The sequence below is a fragment of the Frankliniella occidentalis genome, unplaced genomic scaffold, assembly GCF_000697945.3.
Source record: "Frankliniella occidentalis isolate FOCC.00 unplaced genomic scaffold, Focc_3.1 Scaffold25, whole genome shotgun sequence".
In the NCBI taxonomy this organism is placed as follows: domain Eukaryota; kingdom Metazoa; phylum Arthropoda; class Insecta; order Thysanoptera; family Thripidae; genus Frankliniella; species Frankliniella occidentalis.
In genome coordinates, this window is record NW_026267155.1 from 791,004 (window position 1) to 809,599 (window position 18,596).

Consider the following 18,596-nt stretch of genomic DNA (forward strand, 5'->3'; position numbering starts at 1 on the left):
CCCCCCGGCCGATCTTCCTCGTGCTTTCTACTTTCTACTCTTCGGAATGAAACCCACCCTCCTTTCCTTGCCCAATGCCCTCCCGACTTGTCCCCATTGCCCCTACCCCCCAACAACATATGATAAGTGTTTGTTGCACTACTAAAGAATAATACTGTTAGACTATTATCCATTTAAACATATAAACTTCCATCACTTTTACAAATACACAGCACTGAGAAAATAAATCGTCCCTTTTTACTCCCAAATGTGAATAGGAGCTGTTTCAAAAACAAGAACCACATTTAGCGCAATTAATTTTTTGTTCCCTTCTCCCTCTTGTTTTGTCTTTTTCCTGATTTTTTTAAATATTTTTTTTCTTGGTGCTCTAACAAATGCAGTGGACACATTTAGTCCTCGATACGTCACATAGTCTCTCTGCCCGCAGCCGCCGCTGCTGCTGCCTGACCTCCCCGACCTGGCCCTCCTGCGCGTGCTCTCCTACGTGCGGCCCGAGGGCCTCTTCGCCGTCGGCCGCACCTGTCGGCGGCTGGGAGAGCTGACGAGAAGTGCGCAGCCGTGGCACGGCAAGCCCGAGCTCGAGCTGAAGAGTTGCGATCAAGTGCGGGACCTGCTGAGGGTGGCCCCTCCTGTGGAAGAGTGGAACGTGTGTCGGGCTTCCGCGGAAACATGGATGGGACGGGCCGCGGTATTCCTATACCAGCATGTCGCGATCCGTGACCCCGACGCCACACGCCCCACTGGGGTCCTCAGGGTGGTCGTGAGAGGCCCGGGCCTGCCCAAGGAGGTCGCGAGCCTCCTCCGGGACGTGGCCCCGACCGTGAGGCGTCTGCGTCTCGCCTTCTCGAGGAAGCTGGACGACACGTTCGGCACCCTGAAGGACGCCAAGTGGAGCTCCCTGGAGCATCTCGATGTGACAGCGAATCATGTTGTTAAGGGCACAATGTGGCCGCAGGTGAGTGTGCGTCGTCCAGGTTGGCCGGCCAGCCAGGGTTCCGTCCCTGGACTTGGGCAACCTAGTACTAAACCGTGTTCCCGTCCGCAGGATATGGTGCTGCCCATGCTGCACACCGTGTCCCTTGATCCATGTCGTGGCAAACCAAAAGCAGGTGGTGGTCGGCAGGTCTTCTCTCCCGCATACTTGGAGGCCCTCCGCTCGCTGCTGCGAGCACACAGGTATACCAGGTGGCTGATTCACGCCGCGCTTTTTCGTAGTTATACTGTGCCGCATGCACGGGGTGCGGGCGGGTTTGCTATGCTCGCTGCCCACGGCTCCGTATAGCCCCGTGCGAGTAGGCAACGCGCCCGCCCGCGTGCATGCGGTACAGTATAACTACGAAAGTGAAAGTGCACGGCGTGAATCAGCCATATACCTACCGTGACTGTGATTCACATGTCCCACTACTTTTTCGCCCCACGCTGTCCGTGTTTGAGCCACCAACTTTCCTTGCAGTGGGCAGCTGCGCTGCGTGAATGTGCGCGAGGAGGCACTTCTGCCCCTCGTCGACGCTTGCCCCAGTGACCTCCACCGCTTGCGCGTGGACTTGTACGGTGGTCGGGGTCAGGCAGAGGTAGCGGTGCTGCGTCGGTTGTGCGGGCTGAAAGAGCTCCGAATCGCGTTGGGAAAGCAAGGTATCATCATCCTCGGCGCTGGTTTCCAAGATAAGGACGATGTCAAGGTAAAGCAAATTCATCTTCAATTCGTCGCCCTGCCCGTTGTTGCCCGATGCCATACCCGTTCTTGTCTGAACCGTTTTGTTCTCGCAGGTGCACACATTGTTAACGTCTTGGACCGGTGCCCTCGAACGTCTCGAGCTCCATTGGGTCAACCCTTTGACGATTCGCGCCCTGGGCGAGAGTGTGATCGGGAGCAGTCTCCGGTGCCTGGTTCTGGGCCAACCCAGCTACGACCGCAAGTTCGTCACGCAGTTACCGGCGGCGCTCGCCGCTCTGCCCCGCCTGCTCGCCTTCGTCCTGCTGCTGTGCCCCTCCTATCAGATGAGTGATGGCGAGTCGCAGGAGGCGCGGCTGTCCATGGAGCGGCTGCTGCGGGGCCTGGTGCGCCGTGCCGCGCAGGCGCTGCACGTGGTGTACATGTACGACAAGCGAGAGGGCTTCACGTTGTACTTCGGGCACTCCGAGGCGGAGAGTGTCGGCTGCCAGCAGTGCGCCGAGGCCGCCGCCGCAGCGCGCCACGGCCTTCTCCAGTACGTCAGGCGGGTAAATTGGCCAGTAATCCGGACTCCTGAGGAGCAACCGAACTGGGGTCTGAAGCGCGTGCAAGTGCAACCGTAGAGGTATTCGATACCGCAGTGAAACTACAAGAGAACGCATTCTCTTCGCAGTGTACCTGTAGACAGCTATCTCACAAACAGCTCTAAAATAAAGAGACCAGTTGGTTTTAGCACACAACAAAGCGTATTTTCTTTCAAGGCACCCACGAGTTTTTCCTTGGCGTGGTGGCGTCGTCAGTTGACCGGTCGCCCGCCGCGCGTCCTCACTTGAAAACACCCCGTAGCGCGCGCCGCTGACTGAAGCAGGAGACAAGTGACGGTGCGGCGCGAATGCGAACGCGAATCAGGCGGTGCTGCATGAGGACGGGGGGGGAGGGGGGGCGAAGGGCAGCAGCAGCAGAAGGGGGAGAGCCAACCAGCTGACTGATCGGGATCGAGCAGCATAGTTGTTTTGCAAGACGCGGAGTGGCCGAGTGTGTGCGTATTTGTTTTGAGGAAAACAATTGGCCGCTCAAGTTTTACTCGGCCGATGAAAGTTTGCGAAAAGTGCTCGTGTTCGCACCCCGTCGAGTATAGAAGAATGCCGTTGAAATGGAGGTCGCAGAGGTCCTGAACACAATATCCGGGGGGCTGTCGTCTGTCTATTGGTCATGGTTCAGTTCTGTGGCGTTCAGTGTAAGCGAGTACCAGGTGAGTGTTTCTCTTAGTTTGAGTGTTTAGTTCCATTCAAAGCAACATGATCGCTCTCCTTCTCGTTGTCGAGATGTTTTACTTGTCGTTGCAGTAGTGATGAAACCCGTCGACCATAACCCTTTCGTTTACAACTTTATTTACCAACTATCTAGATCTGAGCTGATCATATATTTTTTAATAATTACTTACATACTGCAGTCTCGAGTTCTTTCTTTCTGCGCCAGTCTTATAACAGTTCAAGGGTAATCCTTCATGCCTGTTTCCACTAAATGTTAGACTAAGATTCCACTTATATCAATTTTCATCATCTATGATGAATCAGGGGTGTTGCTGCCCTTTTCTTTGTCCATCAAGCTTTGTTTGTCATCTTTTAGAGTTCCCTTTTGTACTTGTCTCATCTCCTTAAATCTTCCAAGCAAAAAGTAAAACTCAAAAAAACATGAAGGTATTGACTTGAACCTTGCCTTCATTTGAAATTCTAATGAGCTAGTCGTTTGAAAACAAATGATGATACCAGACCATGTATAGAGCTTATTAACTCAATAAGAATCTGAAACTCTGCCAAACATTTGTGACTAGGTATGTCTAGCTTCCTGCACTGTGAAAGTATCTTGAAGATAAAGATCAGGACAGCAGACTTTAATCCTTGATCCTTGCCTCTTCAGTTATAGTTTATCTATATGTTATCTAATGTTGAGATAATCTGTATTCTGGCTCATTATAGGTCACAGTTCTAGCAGTTGGAGTAGCCTTATGTGCTATCATTGTTTGTATAGCAGTATGGAAATGGAAAACAAAAGGTATTTTGGAGCACATAATATTTGTTAAACCCCCCCCCTTTTTTTTTTTTTTTTTTTAAGAACGTGTTTTAGCAGAGGTGAAGGAATTGGTAGGTGTGGGCTCAACCAGACCTCGATTTCGGAAAAGAGACAAAGTACTTTTTTATGGACGGAAAATGCTCCGCAAGGTTTGTTGGAGTTGATGCTTTTGATGTCATTGACTTTCACCTTAAATGTCAGTTACAAGAAGCTCATATCATTTATTTTTATTTTTTTTATACCTTTCTAGGTCAAAAATATATCAGGACAGGTTCATGGCGGTCAAGGCAAAAAGAGAAGACTAGTAATGAAATTTGCTAGACGACTTCTGCAGCTGAAGAAAGATACCACCCCTATGCAGTTGAAAGTTCTTGAACCACCCAATGAATATCTGGAGGAAGATGCATCTAGAGCAGATGACAAACGTGTTCCTCCCGACGCATTATATATGTTACAAAGTATAAGAGTCTTTGGACACTTTGAAAAACCAGTATTTTTGAAACTCTGTAAACATACAGAAATTATTAACCTACCAGCAGGATCATACTTATTTAAAATTGGTACTGTTATACTAAAGATTGTTAAGATATGCATCTAAAAAAATAAAAATAATGATTATTCTTGTTTTTAATTTCTGTATCTCTTGTACATTTTAGGTGATCCAGATGAAAATGTTTATATTGTTCAAAATGGCAAAGTCAATGTATTTATCACAGGACAAGATGGATCAGTTCTCACTTTAAAATGTGTGAAAACAGGAGAATCAGTGACATCACTTCTCAGTTTTACTGATGTCTTGACAGTAAGTTGATGCAATGTCTTGAATACTTATTTCATTTTTTATATTATTTTGATATTAAAATAAAACTTATTGTTTGAAAACTGCAGGGTCATCCAAACCCATACAAAACAGTGTCTGCCAAAGCGGTTGAAGATTCCACTGTGGTTAGACTTCCTATGGCTGCATTCCAAGATGTATTTCATGACTACCCTGATATATTTATTAGAGTTATGCAAGTTATCATGGTTCGCCTTCAGCGGGTTACGTTTACTGCCTTACATCAATACCTAGGACTGAGCGCTGAGCTTGTTAACCCAGTAAGTAAATTACCCTAGTTCTTGATTTCTCTGTTTAAAATTATTGATGGAAATAAAATAAATGATTACTTTTAACAGGGAACTGGCAACCGCAGAAAAATGAGTCCTTTCATGGGCTCTCCAATCAAAATCAAAAATAGAGAACCGTCAAAGGACGGAGATACAGGTACATACAAATACAGGGAAGAGAGCTTACTAAATATCATTCAAATGTCTACTTAGAGCCCTTATATTCCTCCTCCTTTTCATTGACCTGAAAATAATGATGTATTCTTTTTACTGATACATATTATTATAATTATTACTAGGTCAGGAACATCAAGATGCTGACCAGCCAGATACAGCTCCCCTGCCCTATGGTCGTCCTCACTCCCAACCTATCAACATTGTACCTTCTCATAGAAGAACACGCTCAGGCCATGAGTCCAGTGTCCCTTCAGATGTGCCGGAGGGTGATTCTTTGCCTTCCTCTTACCCTTCAACTGGAACTAGTCAAGTAAGATGTTACCTTGATTTAATTTTTAGACATGTCCCTGATCATTATTGAGAAACCCAAAATAAATTACTGTATTAAATTTTTAGGGAGCATCAGAGGCTCACTCAGGACATGGCTCTCGTCGACGTGCAGCACCTTCGCTCACACCAAAACAACATGCTGAACAAGTTCAGTTGGCTACTGAAGCATTTGTTAGAGAATTAGGTCTGGAAGACGATAGCCTCTTGAAAGACGGAAAAGTAGAACTTCGGGAAGTCCCTGCTGGAACGTACTTAATGAAGGAAGAATCTCACAAAGTTTGTACTTGTGTCCAAATCAGTTAAATGTAATTTTGTTCCTCTATTTAGATTTTTTAAAATGTATTTCTTTGGTCAGGATGTTGCCTTAGTATACCTCTTGTCAGGGACTTTAATTGTATCGCAAAAACTAGCTGACATGCAAGAAGAAGTTCACATGTTTACTGCCCATCCTGGTGAAATGGTTGGTGGTCTTGCTGTACTAACTGGGGAACCAAGTTTCTTCACAATTCGAGCTAAACACTTCTCTTGCATTGCATTGTTATCAAAGACAACTTTTTATGGGTATGTTCATATTTTTGAAGTTTGCTAAGAATTGTAACTTTATTGTTCATCCTCTCATTACTTATTATTTTTTACAGCTTGATGCGTGAGCGACCAAGGGTTGTCTTGCACATTGCTAACACGGTTGTAAAGAGACTGTCACCTTTTGTGAGGCAGGTAGATTTCGCTCTTGATTGGGTTTTTATGGAAAGTGGAAGAGCTGTATACAGGTCAGTGTTTTGAAATTATTAGCAATTAAATGTATAACATTTTCATGTCTAATGATTATCTCGTTACCGTTTGTGTGCCAGACAAGGTGATGAATCAGACAGCACTTTTATTGTCCTGAGTGGCCGACTTCGATCTGTTATTACTCACGCCAATGGCAAGAAGGAATTAGTAGCTGAGTATGGTAAAGGGGATCTTGTTGGTATTGTTGAAATGGTGACCCAGACACCTCGCAGTACCACAGTCATGGCTGTAAGAGACTCTGAACTAGCCAAATTACCTGAGGGATTATTTAATGTAATAAAACTACGATTTCCTATTGTGGTTACAAGACTAATTAATCTTCTTGGTCACCGTATTCTGGGTTCTTGGCAAAAACCGAGTATCGGGCGTGCAGTTGATACTCGACCAGCTCAAGTCAACTTTTCAACTGTGGCAATAGTTGCAGTGTCAGATGATGTTCCATTGAGTGCATTCACATATGAACTTTATCATTCCCTTAATGCCATTGGACCAACATTACGACTGACATCTGAATTAGTCCGGAAAACTCTTGGAGCTACAATAATGGATCCTAATAATGAATATAGATTAACTTCATGGTTAGCACAGCAAGAGGATCAACATCGCATTTCCCTCTATCAGTGTGATGTAACATTCAGTGCTTGGACACAAAGGTGTGTGCGCCAAGCTGATTGTGTCCTAATTGTTGGTTTAGGAGATAAAACTCCAACCATTGGTAAAATAGAAAAAGAAGTAGATAAGCTAGCAATTCGTACTCAGAAAGAACTTGTACTTCTACACAAGGAAGGCGGCCAACCACCTAACAACACTGTTACTTGGCTCAATATGCGCTCATGGGTGTCAGGTCATCATCATATGCAATGTCCTAAACGGATGTTTGCTAAACGGTCTCAGTTCCGAATTGTGAGTATTACATTGATTGATTTCTTTTCAATTTTCAATTGCCCTCAATCATTTTAACTCCTTTATTTTTCATTTCTAGAATGAACTCTATAGTAAAGTTCTAACCTCAGAACCCAACATACATTCAGATTTTTCCCGCTTGGCACGATCTCTCACAGGCACATCAGTGGGGCTTGTTTTAGGTGGAGGTGGTGCCCGTGGTGCAGCTCATGTTGGAATGATCAAATCAATTCAGGTTATTATCAGTATATTTTATGAGCTGCCCTCTCTTTGTTTGCCAAAAAACTATTAGCAATATGTTTAATTTAAAATCTATATTGTGTGCAGGAAGCTGGTATTCCCATTGATATGGTGGGAGGAGTTAGCATTGGTGCACTGATGGGTGCGCTGTGGTGTAAGGAAAAAAATCTAACCACTATGACTCAGAAAGCTCGTGAGTTTTCAAGGGTGAGTGGTGCATACTTGCAAAACGTTACATACCTTACATCATTGCACTGCAGATTTCTGATTTTGTTGTTTGCTTATTTAGCTAATGACTCAGTGGTGGCGGCAACTTTTAGATCTCACTTACCCCATGACTTCAATCTTCTCTGGCAAAGATTTTAATCAGACGATCCAGAAAACTCTAGGAGACACTTACATTGAAGATCTTTGGTTGCCATATTTTACTGTCACCACAGATATTACTTCAAGTGTGATGCGAGTTCATACTCATGGTAAGTATTAATATTTTACTCTGTTGTAAACAGAGGTCCCTAAACATATTGTTTCTATGAGCCAATCACTGATTTTTACTCTAGTCATTTGGTTAAACTTTCTGGCGTTTTTTTCCCCCTCCATTTTAAGGATAGTAGGTGTAAAGCTTATTGTGATTTTTGTTATTCACCAAGTTGATGCAGTCTAATTTCCAATCGGTGTCTTAACATTTGTTATGGCTAGATATGCAAATATTAGTTCGTCATCTCCCTCCCTAATTACTTTTCTCTTTATCACATTTTTTTTTACTTTTAATTTTTTTTAAATTTTTAATTTTGTTTAATTTTTTTTTTCTGATGCGGGGAAAGGCATTAGGGAGTTGTCTCAATGTGATACTGTGTGACATTTTAGAAATTTTGCAGAGGCTTACAAACTGCAATGGGAATTCAGGACTCCATAATCCCTAGTTTATTTTGGAGTCTTGCTGTCCACAGTGTCTTATTGAGTCTATAGTAATTGAAAACGACTAATTTTACATCAAACATCTTGTTACAGCTCACACTCAGGCACATTTCCATGTATCTTTATCTTTTCTATTTTGTTTCTTTCTGATTATTTCCCAATTGCCATTCTGCCTTTAGTAGCCAACAGTCTGTCTTGTCTGTTTGTCTCTCAGCTCATGTACAGTTAAACTAATGGTGTATTAAAGGGAAAAAATCCTATGAATATCATTGATGGTAATATTTAGGTATCCTTACCTAGTTTTCATTTGAGTTTGAAATCTAGGAAAATGATATGGATTTTAAAGTAATTTTTTTTAACCTCACGTTTCACAGGTAACCCTCATTTTTAAAACCTCCATGAAGATAGAAAACAACTAACAGTTCATAACAATTGTGTTTCCAAAAATCCTAGCTTAGGTTCAAAAGACTGTTACTGGTTCACAAGTACATTTGCACAATCCCGTTATTTATCTAAATATTTAGAAACCTCTCTTGTTTTTATTTTGTTCAACCAGTAGGTAGCAATTGACCCCTTAACCTTCCTCTTTGTGCATGAAAACAATTAAAACTCCTGTTGTGTTTGTTAAGACTCACCTTCTTAAGTTAAGTAAATGAAGAAAGGGATTTGTAGTAAACGCAATATTCTACCTTTAGCTGGATGCATGGTGTGGTGTGTCACTGCAAACATTGGTAGCATGGTTATTTTGCTGATTTTTTGTGAAGGTGCAGAGAGCTTATGAAATGCATCGCACTACTTTGCCTCATCAACATGTTCAAAATCCTAGAGTAAAATGTTTTGCTTTACTTTTGAATCATATACTGCCAGCTTTTTTAAATCTTTGCTCAGTGAATGCTTTGAAGCAAGTGTAAATATGGGTCAGCTTGATTCTAAATCATGGAGGAAACATAATAAGTAGCTGTCTAGTTTTCTAATCTATGAGAGAAATATGCAAGCTTTCTTTTAAGACTCTAATATCTATTTATGTACAGTTTATGAAGCCCTTCCGTTCATTTTTTCAAGTTGATACCAAACTTAAGAACTTGGATTAATATTACACAGTTTTTTTTAAGTTGGACAATAACTGCTGGCTATTTTTTTAATCATTGGGAACAGAGCTTATTTCTTACCTTTATTTGAAATTATGGTGCAGGATACACTGCTGAGTCGAGGGAAATTTGATTTGATATGTGTGCAGGATCATTATGGCGCTACTGTCGCAGTTCGATGTCTCTGTCAGGATACATGCCTCCTATGTGTGATCCTGTGGATGGCCACCTACTCTTGGATGGAGGATATGTCAACAACTTGCCAGGTAAAAGTCCAGTCCTTGTTTCATATTTTTTTGCATGCATGCATATTTGTGTCATAAGGGGCTTTCTTATTTGTGGTGTTTGGTTCAACAGCTGATGTGCATAGCTAAGCTTAATTTGGCAGAAAATTCTGTTTCATTTTCTATTTTATTCTTCCTTAGTTTTGTCTAAGATATCTTGGGAGATTAGAAGAATAGGTAGGTTTTAGGCTTGAGTTGAATACAAACAGACAGACTGACAAAAAGAATTATAGACATTCTTGCGCAATTTTTTAGTTTGTTTTTTTCAAAATTGTTTATTAGAAAAATTTATATTAAACAGCACACTGGAATAAGTGCTGTGTATTTTGGCGTTGGCTTAGGAAATCAAATGGCAATCTTGCCAACTCAACTTTGCCTCCCTCAAACCCCTGTGCCGAGCTGTGAGTGCTTCTCATGAAGGCACAATCAGAGCTTAGTACAATTTCAGGGGAGTCGTGGCGGTATGTACGTTCAAGCATGTCTATTGTTGGGATTCTACCCCCTCTTTGTGATCCCATCGATGGCCATCTACTCTCTGATGGCTGCTACGTCAACAATTTGCCAGGTAAATTTTGATATAAAAAAAAGCTGTGTAGATTTTTAGTAAGGCAAAGATGCAGTGACTCCATGAACATTATTGGGTGTTCCAGTTGTCAGTACAATTCCAAGTCGATAGGATTACGTCTTTATAAATGTTTATTGCTATATAGGGTTGGTTTTAAGTTTTGTGTCTGATATTTGACGTATTGTTGTGCTGATTGCACTGTTGGCAGTAGATAGATCTCAAAAATTGAAGGTAAAATTTTCCCGTAGTGCCCCTTTGTTGCTTGGGAAAATGCTTCAATCATTTCACCACAAAACTGGACAATGTCCATTGTGTTGTTTTAGGGGGGGTTTTAAAAATTTTCTAAGATAAAGTTAAAACCTTTTTAATGCCTGTCTTAATTTGATTTGTTTACAGCTGATGTCATGAGAAGTATGGGAGCCAGACATATTTTGGCTATTGATGTTGGTTCTCAAGATGAAATGGATCTTACAAATTACGGTGATTCTTTGTCGGGATGGTGGCTACTGTGGAAACGTTGGAATCCTTTCACAAGTCAAGTTAAAGTTCCTAGCATGCCCGATATTCAATCGAGACTTGCATATGTATCTTGTGTCCGTCAACTTGAGGTATGTAAATTTTCTGAGCAGAACTATAAAATACTCCTGTATCATACTAAATACCATGTAATATACCACACAATATCTTTGAAAATTCGCTCTTCCTCTCCTTAAATAAAACCAGGAGGTGAAGAATAGTGATTACTGTGAGTACATCAGACCTCCCATAGACAAATATAAAACCTTACAGTTTGGAAGCTTTGATGAAATTAAGGTAGGTTCATAGTTTTGAATTAAAAACAGTTGGACATTTGTTTTGAATTCTTTGAAAGACAATTGCATTGTGCTGTCATAGGATGTAGGGTACACCCATGGGAAAACATATTTTGCTGGACTGTTGAAAGCAGGCCAGTTGCCACTATCAAAGCCCTGGCATGTTGTTACGTCACCAAGCTCAGACAAGGGTTTCCAATTATCCCAGCAAGCATCATCAGCATCTGGTTATACCTTTACTGATCTCGCACAGCTAGTATGCAAGGTTCCACGAAACCAATTTCTTGATAGTGGTGAGTAATTGATACTGATAACTGATTAATTAATGCTTTTTCTGTTTAACCTGTATTTCTATAATTCTATCTGTCTAGATTCTTCTGAGAGTGAATATGAGGCTGATGAGGAAGATGCCCACGAGGCAGGATATGCATCTGAGCCTTCTGCTGGTATTCTTGATGTGAGTGTTTATGTGTTATGAGGCTGTCATTTCCTTCCTTATTCCTTCTCATGCTAAAGCTACCTTTTTTTTACAGGATGGTGATTCTGATTCTGCTCACACCCGACGTATCGGTGGGTCATTATCCCTATCAGAAACAGAAATGGATCTTGACTCAATTTTTATGCCCAAAAGAGCCAAGGCTGTAAAACGATTACAGTAAAAGTTATAAAAATATTTTGAACTTTTTGAACTTTTATAATCTTTATATAGGTATTTTAGCTCATCTTAACATTTCTGTTTTTTGAGTCTCCCTTTGTGCACCCCATGTTATTTTCATTTCACATACATTTTTTTTTTTCTATGACTCATTTGTTGTTTGTGAAATGTTTGTAGATTTATCTTGCTCTGTCAGTTATTTTTGTGCCATTTTGCCTGCTGAAGCATGTGATGTGTGATCAGATCAATTACTTGTAATTGGGTGTGTGATATGTCGAACGAAACTTGTCATAAATTTTTAACATTATGTTCAGATGAGAATAGCAATTTTTATTAACTCTGTTAGTTAAAATCTTGTTTATGAAGAAAGGTACATAAAGTAAAAGCTTAGCAGATGGGAAGAGTTTTTCTTGTCTTCCTTATCTGTTAAAATTGTATCATATGGTTTCATTGTATACTTTTGGTCCATTTCTACTATGATTCAATTTTTAGCTTTTGCAAATGTGGCTGTGATAGATTATGGTTTTTCTGTTAGCCTTTGTTACTTTTAGTTAGTCTTCCTTGATTGTCTTTGGTATTGAGACAAGAAAATATAAATGATGGGATTAGACTTAAATTGTTCCATTTCAGTTATCACACAAATTTAGCTATCTTTACATCAGCAATTTTGTGTGAAAAGACTATATTTTCTTGTTTGCATATGTCAGTGCTTTTGAATGTCAAATGACATTGAATTGTGCTCACATTCTTGAACTGCCTTGTTTTAGCATTATCATATTGATTTATGAGGTGCCTTTTACTTTGCTTGCTGCACCACCATTCTGGTTGTCCTATATTTAATGTGCGAAAGAACTTAAATTGTGTGTTAATTTTTCATTCCATCCATATTTAGTTTCAAAACCAATTAACAACTCTCACCTTAAGTTTCATCTTTCACCGTGTTATTCAGCTCATTGATGGACATTTTTAGACTTAAACAACATCACTTATATGGGGAGCATCTGTTTACTATTACTAAATGTTCCATGACCTTTCGAGCATGCTTCTATTTATTGGATGGGGTGAGATGTGTTTCACTGTTATCCTGGCTATATAATCAAACCTCGCTACTGAGTAAATAGGGTATTAAATTTTCTTCCTTTCAACCAACTCAAATTCGAGCCATTGTTCGGTATTTTTGTATATCTTTAATTTTGTAGCAGATTGTATGTAATAATGACGTGATATTGGCAAGAGCCACATCCCATAGTTTGAGTTAGTATTGCCTCAGCAACGACCATTCTTCCTGCAATTGAGGAAAGAAGTTTGGCTACTGGATTTGAAGCACAAGGATGTTACATACCTCTTTTTAAGTCAATTAAAATTGTGTGTTTACATTATATAAGCACTTTTGCTTGTCCCAATCCTACTACATATATGTAAAGTGTATATAATCTTTTGTGGTATCAGGATATAACACAAGACCACTAATTGAGATTCAGTAATTTATTTTAAATAGTTACCTTAGAAAACCATATAAGTATTCTATATAATATAGTGGAGAAAACGACTCTGAAATCTTGTGTTCAACGGATTACCCAAGTCGTCTTCCCCTTGATATACATAATATCCAGTATTTTATTATAAATGGAATGTTTTGACTCAAATCTTGTGCAATAGAATTACTGAGACATAAAATACATGCCATCAGCAATTGTTTCAAAACAGAATGAGAAATAGTGATGAGATTCAAATCATGATATAAAAATGATGCATGGCTAACTACAACATAGTTACATTTACACACACCATGAGCCTAAGATCTCTCTGATTTCTCAAGGTTAGGATCAATTATACTTAACACTGCACCAACTAAATGTAAGGAACCAGTCACTAGAATACACCATTCTGATGCTTCATCCTGCAGCTCTGTCAGTGCTTCATCAACACAAGTTTTAACTGATGTATTAATGAATACTTGATTGTCTTTATTCTTATTGTTATTTGTATAACAAGTCTTTGATACCCACAGGTCATGCAAGTCTTGAGTTTGTTGCAGCTGACTACCATGAGAAACTCTGAGATTCTGATTGTCACCTAAAAATCAATTGATAACAATGATTACCAGGTAAGTCAAATATAATTAAACTAAAAAAAAATGTGTATATGATACACACATTTTATAGTTTTACCTTGAGATGAGGATGCTATGTTAGGACTGAAAATTACTTTGTCAAATTGAAATTGGAATAATGGTTCTATGATTTGTAAGCGGTCGCGATCTCCTGTCATGTTTAAAAGTAAAGCATGTTTTGTGTTTGATCTGGAACCAGAAGTTAATTGCTCAAAAATTATGGTAAATTGAATTGCCCTCAAATTCATATCAAGCTAAATTGTACAAAAAAATGTGCACCTTGAGGGACGATGTTTGCTGTACCATTCTGCACATGCTGTCATACTTTCAACAGTGTGAGCTCCATCAATAAAGTAGTTGATACGACCACAGTCGGATTCTAAGATCTGCATTCGCCCAGGCCATCTGCAATTGAACAGTCCTGTAGCTGTTTCTTTAGTTATAGAAAATGGAAGGGCTTCTTTCAAACTTGGGCTGATGATAGGTTTGTGAAATCCTGATGGTTTAAGCGGAGAAAAATATGATTACTAAAGCAATAGAACTAGGAATCTCTAGACATACAGTAGTTGCATACCTGAATTTGTTTCACTTCTTCTTCGCATCCAAGCATTAGTCAGCTGAAGAGCCAAGGATGCATTGAGTTTTTGTGTGCGAAACAATGAAGAAGCAGCCTGCCTTGATGATAAATCTGGCCACTTGTAATTGTCCAGAGGTGGAGAAATCAGTAAAGGACACTAAAACAAATGGTCAAAGAATTGAAGTAGTCTATGGTGTATATGGTAGTCAGGTAATAGCCAGATAGAGGGCACAGTAAACTTAACTACCTCTCGTTCCACTGATCTTTCTGCCAATACTTTCAAGGCTTCCTGTGGATGGCCTGACACTGAATATGCGATAGCTGATGGCTTAAGGATTCCAGCCTTTTGCCAAGCTATACTTGCCAAGGTGTTCCCAAGCAAAGCTGTGTGATCAATGCCTAGGGCAGTTATGCCAACCACTGACACATTTCTGGAGGGGAGAAAAATAGATAATTCTATCTAGTTCGACAAAATGAGTCTAAACACCAAAAATGTTACTTACTGTAAAACATTGGTGCTGTCATGTTCTCCCCCTATACCTACCTCAAAAATTGCAACATCTACCTTTTCTTTAAGAAATACTTTAAAAGCCATAATAGTTAAAAACACAAAATAAGGAGGCATACTCATTTCAGAATCCTGCAATGAACTTGTGTTGAATCATCAACTGAAATTTCCAAGGAAAAACTACAAAACGTTTAACACAAGCTTACCTTTTTTTCCTCCAAAGCTCTAAAAATTTCCCAAAAGTAACTAGTAAATTTCTCACGGGATATTGATTTTCCTTCAATCTTAAAGCGTTCTCTGACTGATACAAGATGCGGTGAAGAGAAGAAACCAGTTCGGAATCCATTATGACGTAAAATAGATTCACACAAAGCGCTTGTGGAACCCTTGCCTTTAGTTCCAGCCACATGGATGACAGATAGATTTGATAGTTCATTTAGACCAAGATCAATCCTAAAAATAACTGGTTTAAACAGGCGTACTGACAGAAACACTCTCTCTTACAAGGGATCGTATGACGTTCCTTAATTCATTGACTCACTCACATTGAAGAGTATTTCTGAGTAAAAGTTAATCCATTTGCTTGTTTTCCCAAAGTCCGATCCGTGATGTACGCTGCATTGCTCTGGAGGGAATTAAGAGCTTGAATCGCATCCTGGGAAAAAACAAAAACATGGGAAACAAACAAATCCTCTCACTACTCGCTGAGCTTCACCAACAAAACAATGTGCAGTACAAGTAGCCCCCGTCCCACCTCGTAGCTCTGCCCCGCCGACACGTGGTCCGACATGCTCCTGGAGGGAATGCTCGCGCTCCAGCTCCTGCAGTCTGCTCCAGTGGCTCCAGGTCGTGCGGCTCCAGGCGCCGGGCGCAGACAGCAGCCTCCCAGCAGACGACACAGTCGAGGACTGAGGCTGGGGCCGCGACGCCGCAGCTCCTGCATCTTCACTCGCGCCTTTTGCCGCCGGACTCCAATCTTGATCTTGATTGAGAAGTGGGTCGAGACGAGGCAACATCAAGGTCAGGCCTCACGCCCACATCCAGAGGTGAGCAGCAGAGCAGAGAGACAGACGCCGCGGCCGCGACTCCGGCCGGAGAGAGGGAGATGTGAGCGCCGCCGCCGCGACTACGGGCTTGGCTCGCGGCCAGGCGATTGGGAAACGTCCCACGATATCAACACCAGCCGGAGCAACGACAACTTTCATCTGATGGCCTCTGACACATTCCTCGCATTCACTGCCCCCACGCTGCTCTGCTGCTGGCGCTATGCTGGTCCTCCGCAGCGGACCGCACGTGCAATTTGAGGTTAAGATGCTGCCGTATCGTGTTGTTTGGTATGACAATTACGTCGATACTAAAGTTCTTTGCAGAAAGAAAGAAAAGTAGCGCGATAAGGGGTTTATGTTTGAAGTGTGCCGCCGGATGAGTAAGGGTGAAAGGGGTCCAAATTAAGCACTACTTTTACACACAAAATTAAAAATTGAAATTCATTCACAATATCAAACTTCGGGCCGTCGTCGCATTATACATTACCATTATCAAAATTCATAATTCTACAAACTATTGTGACAGAAAATTCATTTCAATAGCCTTAATTGTTCTCAATTCATTAAAGTCCCCACCTGGCAAGTTGAAGATTTACACAATCTATAACTGGGGCTTCCCTGTGCTAGCGATAAAATATCGACTAGCAAAATTAAAATGGGCCTTACAACTCAAATATCACAAACACATTTTTAAAATCTCTTAGAATTTTAAACTTATCACAAAACTTATCACAGGCTGCTCGTTTTCAGACTCTAGTACGGGGGTTTTTGTTCGAGACCCGAGACCGTCGAGTGCCTGGTCACCTTATGACGCAGCCGAACCGCCTCCCGATGCCGCTGCGCGCCTCTCGCGCCTCTCGCAGTGCCTCCCGCTTCAACTCCCTCGTCTTTTTGGCACCCATGAAGTTCCACAAGCACATCACGTTGTCCGAGCCGGCCGTGGCGAGCGTCGTCCCGTCCGGACTCCAGCACAGGTAGTTGACGGGGTCCTCGTGCTCCTCGAGGCGGTCCACCACCGTCGTCAGGTCCGTGAGCACCGCGATCTGCGTCGCGCCTGTGGGAACCGAACCGCGAGGACGAGTAGGAATTTTAAATAAAGTCCGAAAATTTTCCGTAAAAAAATGAAATTTATCCAGAAAAATAAAATTGGAAAAACTAGAGCTTTTTGGGTAAAAAATCAAGAGATTACACCCAAAAAAATCTTGAAAAATTTACCAGAAATAATTTTTGGAAAATTAAAATAAGCCGGATTGTAGTAAGCTGGGTGTAAACTGCCCCGTCCTCCTGGTCCCTACTCACCTTTTGAGTTGAAAGCCACCACCAGCTCGGCCGTCTTGGGGGAGAAGGACAGCGCTGTCACGTCTGCGCTGTACCCGAGCTTGCCCCTGTACTTGGCCTGCGTGATGAAGCGCTGCGAGAAGTCCATGATGATGACGTCCCCCGCGAGGGAGCCCACTGCCAGCATGGACCGCCGCCAGGGGTGCCAGGACAGGGACTAGAGGGGCCGGGCGAAAAACAAAGCGCGCCGTTCTTAGCTGGTCTCGGGGGTACCTCTCTTATGGAACTTGATTAGTTGGACTCGGGGTTTAAAGAGAAGAGGCCCTCGAGGAAGCGTGTCACATTGCCCCCTGGTGAGGTATACATGTATAATTTCATATAGCGTGCGAAAAGAGCCCGCGTGTTCAGTCTCAAGCCCTATCGTGCCGTGAGTAAAGGACACCTCCAACCTACCCTGTGCGGCCTAGCGCGCCCGCGGAACCCAGGATAGGCAGCCAGCTCTGCGGGCGCGCGCGCTAGGGCTCGGGTTGCCTACCTACCGGGGGCGCAGAGCCGGCGCAGGCGCAGAGGGAGCCACCGTGGGTTGCGTTGCTTACATTCACGGCCCCGTAGCACAAATCGCTTACATTCAGGGGTCCATAGCACAAATTACCTACATCCGGGGGGTCCATAGCACAGACTGCCCACTCACCGTGACCGTGGAGCGCGTGTCCACCTCGTCGGAGCGCGTCGTGTCCCGCTCCCAGTCCCACACGACCACGGAGCCGCCCAGGCCGCCGCAGGCCAGCAGGCTGCCGTCCCGGGAGAAGGCCAGCTTGGACACGCCGCAGAGCGGGTCCGGGAAGACGCACACCGACCTGAGCAGCACGAGCCGCTTGTTGAGGAGGTGGACGTTGCCCAGGACCGTGCCGCTGCAACAGAGACATGGGGAGCAGGTGGCTGGGTGAGCCAAGGGGTACTTCACCCAATAAATTAAGTGTACACCCTTAAAAAAAATAGACAATAAAGGAAAATCAATTAAGAGATTAGAAAAAAATCAGGGTATTTCAAAACAATAGTTTTAAAAAATTAAGAAAAGTAAAAAAAAATGATATACTTGATGTACCGTGTGCGATTCAGAGAAAAACGTAGGTGCGGGTGGGTTTGCGTACCCCTATGCCCGTACGGCGCCATAGCCCTTTGGGTAGGCAAACCCGCCGGCACCTGCGTCTTCTCTGGATCACCCGGTATGTACGCTTGAAATAATGGGGAAGTACCCCTCGGCTGAGCACGCGGCCAGTGCGACTCACAGTGCGATGAGGTCCCTGCTGGGGTGCCATGAGACGGTGTGGGCGGGGGCGCGGTCCGGCAGCATCCGCGACATGAGCTGCTCCCGCTTGTGGCAGTCCCACACCTGTGGGAGCAGCGCCAATCGACTCAACACAATCAACTCAACACAATCAACTCAACACAATCAAC

The 18,596-nt window shown here is 42.7% G+C and overlaps 4 protein-coding genes across 9 annotated transcripts in view; 2 read left to right on the forward strand and 2 right to left on the reverse strand.

Moving 5' to 3' along the window:
- Positions 1 to 2,410, forward strand: part of LOC113213721 (uncharacterized) — a 3,656-nt gene extending 1,246 nt beyond the window's left edge. For all 3 annotated transcript variants that reach the window (XM_026432859.2, XM_052265214.1, XM_026432860.2), the window contains exons 3-6: positions 428 to 955; positions 1,046 to 1,176; positions 1,454 to 1,679; positions 1,768 to 2,410. In XM_026432859.2, the coding sequence (XP_026288644.1) occupies positions 428 to 955; positions 1,046 to 1,176; positions 1,454 to 1,679; positions 1,768 to 2,295 (1,413 nt within the window). In that variant the 3' untranslated portion in view covers positions 2,296 to 2,410. The remainder of the gene's footprint in view (positions 1 to 427; positions 956 to 1,045; positions 1,177 to 1,453; positions 1,680 to 1,767) is intronic.
- Positions 2,411 to 2,630: 220 nt separating this feature from the next.
- LOC113213699 (neuropathy target esterase sws) lies at positions 2,631 to 13,000 on the forward strand. 3 transcript variants are annotated; one of them, XM_026432832.2, is made up of 22 exons: positions 2,631 to 2,924; positions 3,652 to 3,727; positions 3,788 to 3,894; positions 3,996 to 4,305; positions 4,402 to 4,547; positions 4,634 to 4,843; positions 4,922 to 5,009; positions 5,152 to 5,339; positions 5,426 to 5,635; positions 5,715 to 5,920; positions 5,998 to 6,129; positions 6,211 to 7,054; positions 7,134 to 7,289; positions 7,382 to 7,501; positions 7,584 to 7,770; positions 9,450 to 9,566; positions 10,033 to 10,149; positions 10,546 to 10,757; positions 10,873 to 10,962; positions 11,044 to 11,254; positions 11,333 to 11,418; positions 11,495 to 13,000. In XM_026432832.2, exons 1-22 carry the CDS (start codon positions 2,826 to 2,828, stop codon positions 11,618 to 11,620), a joined length of 4,038 nt encoding a protein of 1,345 aa, XP_026288617.1. In that variant the 5' UTR covers positions 2,631 to 2,825; the 3' UTR covers positions 11,621 to 13,000. The 3 variants fall into 3 exon arrangements, with proteins under 3 accessions (XP_026288617.1, XP_026288619.1, XP_026288620.1); XM_026432834.2 differs by lacking the exon at positions 10,033 to 10,149; XM_026432835.2 differs by lacking the exon at positions 9,450 to 9,566.
- An 86-nt stretch (positions 13,001 to 13,086) lies between these two features.
- LOC113213700 (folylpolyglutamate synthase, mitochondrial) lies at positions 13,087 to 16,157 on the reverse strand. Of its 2 annotated transcripts, none has more exons than XM_026432837.2 (9): positions 15,569 to 16,157; positions 15,360 to 15,469; positions 15,021 to 15,267; positions 14,810 to 14,946; positions 14,554 to 14,737; positions 14,304 to 14,463; positions 14,009 to 14,225; positions 13,788 to 13,918; positions 13,087 to 13,692 (listed from the first exon to the last, which is right to left on the reverse strand). In XM_026432837.2, the coding sequence occupies exons 1-9, from the start codon at positions 15,755 to 15,757 to the stop codon at positions 13,412 to 13,414; spliced, it is 1,656 nt and encodes a 551-aa protein (XP_026288622.1). In that variant the 5' UTR covers positions 15,758 to 16,157; the 3' UTR covers positions 13,087 to 13,411. The 2 variants fall into 2 exon arrangements, with proteins under 2 accessions (XP_026288622.1, XP_026288621.1); XM_026432836.2 differs by having other exon boundaries at positions 13,773 to 13,918.
- Positions 16,158 to 16,273: 116 nt separating this feature from the next.
- On the reverse strand, positions 16,274 to 18,582 carry LOC113213701 (protein cortex-like). The gene is made up of 4 exons (XM_052265238.1): positions 18,428 to 18,582; positions 17,830 to 18,049; positions 17,160 to 17,355; positions 16,274 to 16,914 (listed from the first exon to the last, which is right to left on the reverse strand). The coding sequence occupies exons 1-4, from the start codon at positions 18,499 to 18,501 to the stop codon at positions 16,661 to 16,663; spliced, it is 744 nt and encodes a 247-aa protein (XP_052121198.1). The 5' UTR covers positions 18,502 to 18,582; the 3' UTR covers positions 16,274 to 16,660.
- Between the last annotated feature and the right edge of the window lie 14 nt (positions 18,583 to 18,596).